General features: G+C 34.5%; 2 protein-coding genes across 2 annotated transcripts; one reads left to right on the top strand and one right to left on the bottom strand.

Annotated features, from left to right (window-relative positions):
* The first annotated feature begins 2135 nt into the window (after positions 1-2135).
* Positions 2136-9249, top strand: LOC111635853 (cytochrome P450 4C1-like). Its single transcript, XM_023380959.1, has 11 exons — positions 2136-2183; positions 3850-4052; positions 4411-4523; positions 6009-6094; positions 6374-6564; positions 7313-7385; positions 7465-7591; positions 7662-7814; positions 8512-8685; positions 8831-8897; positions 9050-9249. The coding sequence occupies exons 2-11, from the start codon at positions 3860-3862 to the stop codon at positions 9247-9249; spliced, it is 1377 nt and encodes a 458-aa protein (XP_023236727.1). The 5' UTR covers positions 2136-2183; positions 3850-3859.
* Positions 9250-9670: 421 nt separating this feature from the next.
* Positions 9671-10567, bottom strand: LOC111635852 (cytochrome P450 4C1-like). The gene is made up of 4 exons (XM_023380958.1): positions 10499-10567; positions 10235-10408; positions 10023-10089; positions 9671-9870 (listed from the first exon to the last, which is right to left on the bottom strand). Exons 1-4 carry the CDS (start codon positions 10565-10567, stop codon positions 9671-9673), a joined length of 510 nt encoding a protein of 169 aa, XP_023236726.1.
* Between the last annotated feature and the right edge of the window lie 222 nt (positions 10568-10789).

Raw genomic sequence — 10789 nt, 5'->3', positions numbered from 1 at the left:
AAATGAATCTTTCTCTGTATTGGGAATTGCCCTTTAATTAACAAGAAAAAACTATTACATTCCCTCAAGTTCAAATTGAACTGGACAGACTCGGGTTAAACGCATTCTGAACGTTATGTTACTGACGAAATAGGGTAATAACTAACCATTGCGGGTCTCCAAGTTTTATTCCGGGCTCGGAAACTATCCTTCGCGACGGTTTCGTGTGAGGGATTCGATTCTTTCACAAATAATTGGAACTTTTGCCAACTACTGTGCAATTAATCACCAAATGAATATGTAATAAAGGCCATCGTAGTTCCTTTAACATATAAAATATTAATTTTATTTGAATGTGCTTAACTCAAATTAAAAACATTTACAATAAAACTAAATACTTCAAAAGTACGGGATGGGTGGAAAGTAACTAGGCATTGAAAAATCGCTATAATTTTCTAACAATCGTGCAGTCAGAATAAAATTAATGTACGTACGTACATAAATTAATGAAATTCAATAATTCCCTCGTCGGTGGTGTGGATAATGACCGAGAGCTCGCGAGCGCAGTGGCAGGAAAGATGGCCGACATTTTGTCTGTCCGACAGCGATTGCTGTATTTCCACGATTTCCGCACCTTATAGCGCAGATTGCTGAATGCGATAAGGTGTGGAAATCGGTCACGGAAACTCAAAATTAAAATAATTTTATGTAGAAACAGTTCGTAAATGAATCGATGCAAATTAAAAGCCTAAATAGGGACAAAACAAGACGTATCAGTTGAGTAGTATTAGTACAGTATATAGATGTTACAGTCAAAACCCGTTTTTAGTTAGAACGCGTTTTAACTAGTTGAAACTAGTTTATACTGAATGTCTTTGTTCAAACCCGTTTTGTCTAGAATTTACTGTTAGTCAAAAATGAATTTGAGTTAAAACTAATTTTAACTAGACAAAACGGGTTTTAGCAAAGACATTTAGTATAAACTAGTTTCAACTAGTTAAAACGCGTTCTAACTAAAAACGGGTTTTGACTGTAACATCTATATACTGTACTAATACTACTCAACTGATACGTCTTGTTTTGTCCCTATTTAGGCTTTTAATTTGCATCGATTCATTTACGAACTGTTTCTACATAAAATTATTTTAATTTTGAGTTTCCGTGACCGATTTCCACACCTTATCGCATTCAGCAATCTGCGCTATAAGGTGCGGAAATCGTGGAAATACAGCAATCGCTGTCGGACAGACAAAATGTCGGCCATCTTTCCTGCCACTGCGCTCGCGAGCTCTCGGTCATTATCCACACCACCGACGAGGGAATTATTGAATTTCATTAATTTATGTACGTACGTACATTAATTTTATTCTGACTGCACGATTGTTAGAAAATTATAGCGATTTTTCAATGCCTAGTTACTTTCCACCCATCCCGTACTTTTGAAGTATTTAGTTTTATTGTAAATGTTTTTAATTTGAGTTAAGCACATTCAAATAAAATTAATATTTTATATGTTAAAGGAACTACGATGGCCTTTATTACATATTCATTTGGTGATTAATTGCACAGTAGTTGGCAAAAGTTCCAATTATTTGTGAAAGAATCGAATCCCTCACACGAAACCGTCGCGAAGGATAGTTAGGGATAGTTTCCGAGCCCGGAATAAAACTTGGAGACCCGCAATGGTTAGTTATTACCCTATTTCGTCAGTAACATAACGTTCAGAATGCGTTTAACCCGAGTCTGTCCAGTTCAATTTGAACTTGAGGGAATGTAATAGTTTTTTCTTGTTAATTAAAGGGCAATTCCCAATACAGAGAAAGATTCATTTTCGTATGATCGCAACTGTGTGGTCGCAGTCCTATTGGAGGAATTGAAATTCATAGAAATTAGGGAGTTACGGTGATTACAAATATATTCTTTTGTCCAATTACTAAAAACACTTTTTATTAAAGTTTTGTGTTATTTGCAGTTTTTAAAATTACTTATTTTAGCTATTGAAAGAAGTTACGCGGCAACGACTACAATTACATTTATTAAAAAATTAATGTTAAAATACAAAAAGTTAATTGAATAAAACACGACAGACACGCCGATAATGAAGCAACAACAAGCACCTGGTATTTAACAGCGCGATATCATTTTTCAGGAAGAAGCGAAGAAACAATAAATGTAACCACATGAAAACGGGACTTTCATACAAAGTAAGTAATATAATTTTAAATAAAATACTCGTGACCTAATTATTATAACAGAAAACAAAATGATTATAATAAAGTATTAATCATTTTGTTTATATGTAGGGATTCTAGAGCATAATATTATGTAATTTTTTTATAACATTCTACATTTTATAGTCATTATCTTATCAAAACTGTTCAATTAAGTTATAAGAAAGATTGGTTTTTAATTGATTACAATTAATACTAGTGTAATTTAAAATATTAGGTAATTATTAAAACTATAGATGCTTACCTAAGTCGTTTACAGTTAAATACTTAATTTTCAATAATATTTAAACCTATAAGTGTTATTACTCAATTCCAACACCCTAATTGANGGAAGGCATCCTTTACCCGCGCACGTCTAGGCCGTTTATAAGGCCGGTTTTTCGGTCGCCTAGCTATCAACCACGAGTCTCCAGGAGTATAAGGCGAATAGCCACGAAACTTCGCACGAACCACCATCTAAGATACAGAAGTGTCAGCGGTTGAAAATGGCAATGACACTTAACGCCGCTGCAAACTAGGCAATATCGAAGTAAATTGGTCAAAGGCAACGTCGATTATCGCCCGGTAAACCATCGATTTTCCGTCATCGACTCAACGTCACTCTACGTCATACCTTTCGGGATTACAAAACAAAGCTATTTCATAGCTTTTTATAGAAGTAAGAATGTAAATTATTTTATTGATTTATAAATTTATCGAGTCCCTGATTTCATTTTCGTTTATTTATTAAATTTCTGCTTAATAGACAACAAATGGAAGCAGCTGCTGCTAACATCAGTTACTTTTGGCTGCTTGTATTTGACGACGCAAATCGTCGTCATAGGTCCTCGTCATTTTGCAGCGACGGCGTTGTCTAGTTTGCGGCAGGCTTTACACTTAACATTTTAGAAAATTGCAAAACCTCGCAAATATGCCTGACACAGCTTCACGAGCCCACGAGAAACTGAACGTAATAGATGACTCACCTTATTGAAAGCTCAATATCTCGAAGAAGAGTGTAATGTTCTTGCTACTGACCGATTTACATCAAAATTAGATTCTATTGTTATTATACAACACATAAAAATTCTTAAACCAGGCCAAGTAAGCTGTTTCTGCACCCGCAAGTTTTTGCGATGCTCGAAAGTAAATACTCGTGGCCTGTACTAACATTGTAACAATTATATTTAACACACTACATAAGGCCGATTTAAAGAAGACTGTTATCTTAAATAGTCTTTATAAGTGATAATTTACTCCATCATTGTATGCTCCTACGAATGCGATACAAAAACTAAATTTGTATTTTTATGTAATTCAATTATTATTAACATTCGAATGAATTTTCAGATGTTGTTGGATGATGACGAAAATATTGATAGGCCTTTAATGAAATACGCGCAGAAAGGTATAGCGGCAGATTCATTGCTATTCAGGTAGGCAACAATAATAAATACGTACATAAATATATGTATCGAACGTGTTGTACGAGTCACTTAGATTTTACAAATACGTGTGCCGGGCTGCGAACGGTACACGCATTTGTAAAATCTAAGTGACTCCTACAACACGAAATTCATATAACACGGAATTATCAACAGTGTTATAGGGATATACTGTATTTATTCTGTACGTAAATATTGCATTTTTATCTTTTCAGCCATAAAAATATGGGAAATATACTACAAAATGCTTTCTATTCCGGAATGGCTTATACAATTATCGGTTTATTATGTTTTATTCTACTCATTTACGTAACGCTTCGTATTTATAATTGGATAAAGGATTCCAAATGCTTCGGAGATTGCAATCATCTTCATACTTATTTGAAATTTTTATTAAAATTAAGAACGAAGAAAATTGGTAAGTTTTTATACCAGAACAAATAATTTTTATAATGTATATGGGCCCGATTGTTGGTCCCACCTGGCAGATGATGGTAGAATCTACTATGGATTCTTCCAGGCCCGTGATGGTGCAACCAACATATCCCGGACCGGGCTTTCATGGAAATTTATTGGGGTTGTTCCCACTGATTCGATGAAAAATGTAAAGTAATTTATTATCTGATGTCATTACACACACACCGATGAAATTTATTAAGTTCTTTAATGTATGTAATATAATATTTACTGTAATAATATACGCATATAAATGACTTACTTTATATAATGAGATAGATTGTATTTTAATAATAATATCGCAAATATATTCTTTTCAGGACTCGACTGCTTTATAGATGAAACATTCCTTTACCGGAGATGTAAAGGATACATCTCTATAAATTTGATTTTTACAAAATGGATACTTGTATTCCGTCCAGAATATATAAAAGTAAGTTCAAGTTTAAATGATGACGTAACATTAATTTTGACCCATTAATTTGCATTTAATGGGATGCACCATAAAAATTTTATTGTAGAATTGTGTCAATCACAATTATCGTGTTTACAGTAGTTTATATAAGAGAGAATGCGGCGCAGTTTAGGAAGACTCGCCTCTTGAAAAGACACTTTAACGAAAAACAAGTCCTTATTTAAATATTAGACGTGAAGAAAATCCCGAAATAAATGTACGTGACCCGCTCGTTCATCAGGCACAAACGCGGAACCAAGTGTCAGCGGTTGGCCCCCCCCCGTGGCCGAGTGGACTCCGTCTCTACTCTTTGCGTGAACCAGTCCCTAAACACTAGGCGTTCGGTCGTGGGTTCGCGCCTCGCTCGGACGGGCTGGCAGCATGGAGTTCTTCAGGTTTTCTCCGTGTGGACGACGCCCGAATAGGCGTCGTCCACACGGCCAGTTTTCCATAAAAGTCCTCCCGGAAGGCATCCTTTACCCGCGCACGTCTAGGCCGTTTATAAGGCCGGTTTTTCGGTCGCCTAGCGATCAACCACGAGTCTCCAGGAGTATAAGGCGAATAGCCACGAAACTTCGCACGAACCACCATCTAAGATACAGAAGTGTCAGCGGTTGAAAATGGCAATGACACTTAACGCCGCTGCAAACTAGGCAATATCGAAGTAAATTGGTCAAAGGCAACGTCGATTATCGCCCGGTAAACCATCGATTTTCCGTCATCGACTCAACGTCACTCTACGTCATACCTTTCGGGATTACAAAACAAAGCTATTTCATAGCTTTTTATAGAAGTAAGAATGTAAATTATTTTATTGATTTATAAATTTATCGAGTCCCTGATTTCATTTTCGTTTATTTATTAAATTTCTGCTTAATAGACAACAAATGGAAGCAGCTGCTGCTAACATCAGTTACTTTTGGCTGCTTGTATTTGACGACGCAAATCGTCGTCATAGGTCCTCGTCATTTTGCAGCGACGGCGTTGTCTAGTTTGCGGCAGGCTTTACACTTAACATTTTAGAAAATTGCAAAACCTCGCAAATATGCCTGACACAGCTTCACGAGCCCACGAGAAACTGAACGTAATAGATGACTCACCTTATTGAAAGCTCAATATCTCGAAGAAGAGTGTAATGTTCTTGCTACTGACCGATTTACATCAAAATTAGATTCTATTGTTATTATACAACACATAAAAATTCTTAAACCAGGCCAAGTAAGCTGTTTCTGCACCCGCAAGTTTTTGCGATGCTCGAAAGTAAATACTCGTGGCCTGTACTAACATTGTAACAATTATATTTAACACACTACATAAGGCCGATTTAAAGAAGACTGTTATCTTAAATAGTCTTTATAAGTGATAATTTACTCCATCATTGTATGCTCCTACGAATGCGATACAAAAACTAAATTTGTATTTTTATGTAATTCAATTATTATTAATATTCGAATGAATTTTCAGATGTTGTTGGATGATGACGAAAATATTAATAGGCCTTTAATGAAATACGCGCAGAAAGGTTTAGCGGCAGATTCATTGCTATTCAGGTAGGCAACAATAATAAATACGTACATAAATATATGTATCGAACGAACAGCCGGATTTTTTTAATTGTTCTATTACAGCTAAATAATTACTAGGAGTTTTGGCGTGAAACAGGCAGCCATATCTTGTATATTTAACAAGATATGGCTGCCTGTTTCACGCCAAATTTCTTAGTAATTATTTAGCCTTAAAAGCTTGATAAAGTAATCCCTCAGTTCATTCGATATTTGAATTAATTAGTGGTACATTTTATATATCGCACTTATCTTCCTTCTATTTAGGAATGGAGAAAAGTGGAGAATTAGAAAGAAGTTACTCGCTCCAACATTTAATCAAAAGACTCTTGATAAATTTCAGTCAGTTATTGATGAAAATGCAAAAAGATTTGTAGACGAATTAAAAGAAAGTTGTGGCAAAGAATGGACACCAGTTTTTCCAATTATAAGGAAACACGTTTTCTCTATTCTTCTTGGTAAGTTACAGAAGACAAAAGATTTGCTTTATATTGAAAGTTAGCAGTGTTTAGAAACAATAAACAGGGAATTCTCGTATTCAATGGCCATTTATTTATATAAATGAGTATTCTTGTTTGTTCGCTATGCACACTTAAACCGTTCAACCAATTGCTACGAAACTCAGCAGTTATCAGCCTTTTAACTTAGTTAATAGAGAGGTTGCGGCAGACGTTTCCAACGCGAAAACGTGTACGTCGGACGTTTAGCACCGCCTTCCTGTAAGCCTAGAAGTTTGACAATGGCGTTTGGAACGTCAGTGGGATCATGTTTGACGTTCCAAACGCCATTGTCAAACTTCTAGGCTTACAGGAAGGCGGTGCTAAACGTCCGACGTACAGGTTTTCGCGTTGGAAACGTCGGCCGCAACCTCTCTAATGCCTTAAATATCACCATAAAATATCGATTGGAAATTTTAAGAGGGAGCTTATATCTCTGTCTTTCTGAATCGAAAACATCCGTGTCTACCTGTTTTTACACGTATATATAAATAAATTTGTATACAAATCTGTCGAAAATGCTTATTAACCACGATATCTGGATATGCCAAGGATCATATACGAATGGCATTGTTATTATCGATTCTGTAAATTATATTTAGAAGAAGCCATATAGTTTTCTATAAAATTTGAAAATAAAACTTTATATTTTTATAATGAAAATATGGAAACACTAGTTTTATTTACCAAGAATTATATTTGTTAATAGGGACTATAATAGGAATTTCAAGAAAGTCGAAATATTTCGGCATGTATTCTACTTTTATGGAATTAGATGAAGTGTAAGTACTTTTAGTTACAGATTTTTAAATTATGGTACTCATATTTATTTATTTGAAATAAGTCATTTTATATTTACAGAATGGGGTCGAGTCTGGTAAGAAGAATTTTTAATGTATTTTTATGGTCAAATACCATTTTTTCGCTTACAAAATACGGGCGTAAATATAATAAATGTAAAAGAACTGCCAGGGAACTTGTGAAGGACGTTAGTAACTTTAATTATGTAGGATAAAATACTTTCGTAACAGTTCATTAATATATACTTTTTAATTCAGATTGTTATGGAACGACTCCAAGAACTGAATACGCAGGATTTAGACGAAAATGATAGGTTATCGTGTACTGATTTGCTTCTGTTATCTTTGAACAAAAATCCAGATGTTACCATGAAAAATGTCATCGATGACATTGTGGTTTTTCTAGTAGCAGTAAGTATCGGTCTGTATTCGTGTTCTTCATTTCGTGTAATAATAATATTGTATTTTATGTACTATACTAGCGCAACTCTGCTTATACGGTAAATTACAGTGATGGTTAAACAACGATTCTGACACTTATTCTGGATAGTATAGGCGTATACACGCAGTAAATTACCATTAATATAACAAAGAAGGCGATTAGAATAAACACGAACTATTTTTGGCTGATTGCTACTCTTTTCTAAATCTAATAAACTCGGCAGGTTACCTCTCGAGAGTGTTTTAATTAGAAATACAAGTCGACCTCCCTATAACACTGTTGATTATTCCGTTTTATATGAATTCCATGTTGTACGAGTCACTTAGATTTTACAAATACGTGTGCCGGGCTGTGAACGGCTCCCGTATTTGTAAAATCTAAGTGACTCGTACAACATGGAATTCATATAAAACGGAATAATCAACAGTATTATAGAGAGGTCGACTGTACACAGTGAAGAATACATTGAAAGTTAAGTTAGTTTTCGTCGAATGGTGTCCACTAATAATGAGCAATGGTAACAATTTTCTCGACTTAAAATGCTTGGCAACACACGTTTTATTTACGATTTCTCACGTAATTTTATTCGTAAGCGATTTATTTTCAACTTTATGTCGATTATATTCGAGATTACTTAATACATTATTGATTATTTAATTAAACTAGGGCTATCATACATTTTCCATAACATTAGCCTGGGCTATATACGAACTAGGAAGATATCCGAATATACAAAGGAAAATTCAGAATGAGTTGGACGAAATATTTCGAGACGATCCAAACAGAAGTACGACAAAAGAAGATTTATCAAAAATGGCGTACTTGCAACTCTTCATTAAAGTAAGTTTCAATGTTATTATTTATCTTCTATAAGATGTAACAATTCTTACGTAATGGTATTTCATGTTTATGTATTTATTTGTTATATAAAGTATATTTTTGTTATCAATTGTTTTAATAATTATTATAATGTCGCATAAAATAGGAAATATTGAGAAAATATCCAGCTTTGCCAGTGACGATGAGAAGTTCGGAAAAAATGCTACGATTTGGTATGATTATTGACATTAATTGTATCGTTGTTATATATTATGCACGGTATTGATAATTCTGCTATCTTAGAAAGGCTTATACGTGTTTGAGATATTTAAATTACACGCAGATTTTGCACAATACACACACACGCCTCGACTTATATTCACAGGTGAGGAAATGATTCCGAAAAATTCCATTTATTTCATCGATATATTTCATATGCAGAGGAATCCTGAAATATATACGAATCCAGAAGTCATCGATCCTGACAGATTTCTTGAAGAGAATTCTAAACGGAGACATCCTTATTCTTTCGTCCCATTTTCGGCTGGAATTAGAAAATGTATTGGTAAGGATTTTAATTTTTAATGTTAGAATAGTCTTCGATCGATAGTTCTGGCGTTTTGGCTCGCTCGAGAGCGATAAAGTGATAATCTTGTGTTTTGCGTGCAATGTCGTGGAGATGCGAATATCGATATACCCCAGTCGACTCCCCCTATAGCACTGTTCATTATTCCGTTTTATGTGAATTCCGTGTTGTACGAGTCACTTAGATTTTACAAATACGTGTGCCGGGCTGTGAACGGCTCACGTATTTGTAAAATCTAAGTGACTCGTACAACACGGAATTCACATAAAACGGAATAATGAACAGTGCTATAGGGGGAGTCGACTGGGGTATATCGATATTCGCATCTCCACGACATTGCACGCAAAACACAAGATTATCACTTTATCGCTCTCGAGCGAGCCAAAACGCCAGAACTATCGATCGAAGACTATTCTAACATTAAAAATTAAAATCCTTACCAATACATTTTCTAATTCCAGCCGAAAATGGGACGAAAGAATAAGGATGTCTCCGTTTAGAATTCTCTTCAAGAAATCTGTCAGGATCGATGACTTCTGGATTCGTATATATTTCAGGATTCCTCTGCATATGAAATATATCGATGAAATAAATGGAATTTTTCGGAATCATTTCCTCACCTGTGAATATAAGTCGAGGCGTGTGTGTGTATTGTGCAAAATCTGCGTGTAATTTAAATATCTCAAACACGTATAAGCCTTTCTAAGATAGCAGAATTATCAATACCGTGCATAATATATAACAACGATACAATTAATGTCAATAATCATACCAAATCGTAGCATTTTTTCCGAACTTCTCATCGTCACTGGCAAAGCTGGATATTTTCTCAATATTTCCTATTTTATGCGACATTATAATAATTATTAAAACAATTGATAACAAAAATATACTTTATATAACAAATAAATACATAAACATGAAATACCATTACGTAAGAATTGTTACATCTTATAGAAGATAAATAATAACATTGAAACTTACTTTAATGAAGAGTTGCAAGTACGCCATTTTTGATAAATCTTCTTTTGTCGTACTTCTGTTTGGATCGTCTCGAAATATTTCGTCCAACTCATTCTGAATTTTCCTTTGTATATTCGGATATCTTCCTAGTTCGTATATAGCCCAGGCTAATGTTATGGAAAATGTATGATAGCCCTAGTTTAATTAAATAATCAATAATGTATTAAGTAATCTCGAATATAATCGACATAAAGTTGAAAATAAATCGCTTACGAATAAAATTACGTGAGAAATCGTAAATAAAACGTGTGTTGCCAAGCATTTTAAGTCGAGAAAATTGTTACCATTGCTCATTATTAGTGGACACCATTCGACGAAAACTAACTTAACTTTCAATGTATTCTTCACTGTGTACAGTCGACCTCTCTATAATACTGTTGATTATTCCGTTTTATATGAATTCCATGTTGTACGAGTCACTTAGATTTTACAAATACGGGAGCCGTTCACAGCCCGGCACACGTATTTGTAAAATCTAAGTGACTCGTACAACATGGAATTCATATAAAACGGAAT

This window comes from Centruroides sculpturatus, unplaced genomic scaffold (genome assembly GCF_000671375.1).
Source record: "Centruroides sculpturatus isolate CEXI.00-Female unplaced genomic scaffold, Cexi_2.0 scaffold1022, whole genome shotgun sequence".
In the NCBI taxonomy this organism is placed as follows: Eukaryota; Metazoa; Arthropoda; class Arachnida; order Scorpiones; family Buthidae; genus Centruroides; species Centruroides sculpturatus.
Note: the sequence above shows the minus strand (reverse complement) of the source record. Positions and strands in the feature narration are given on the sequence as shown.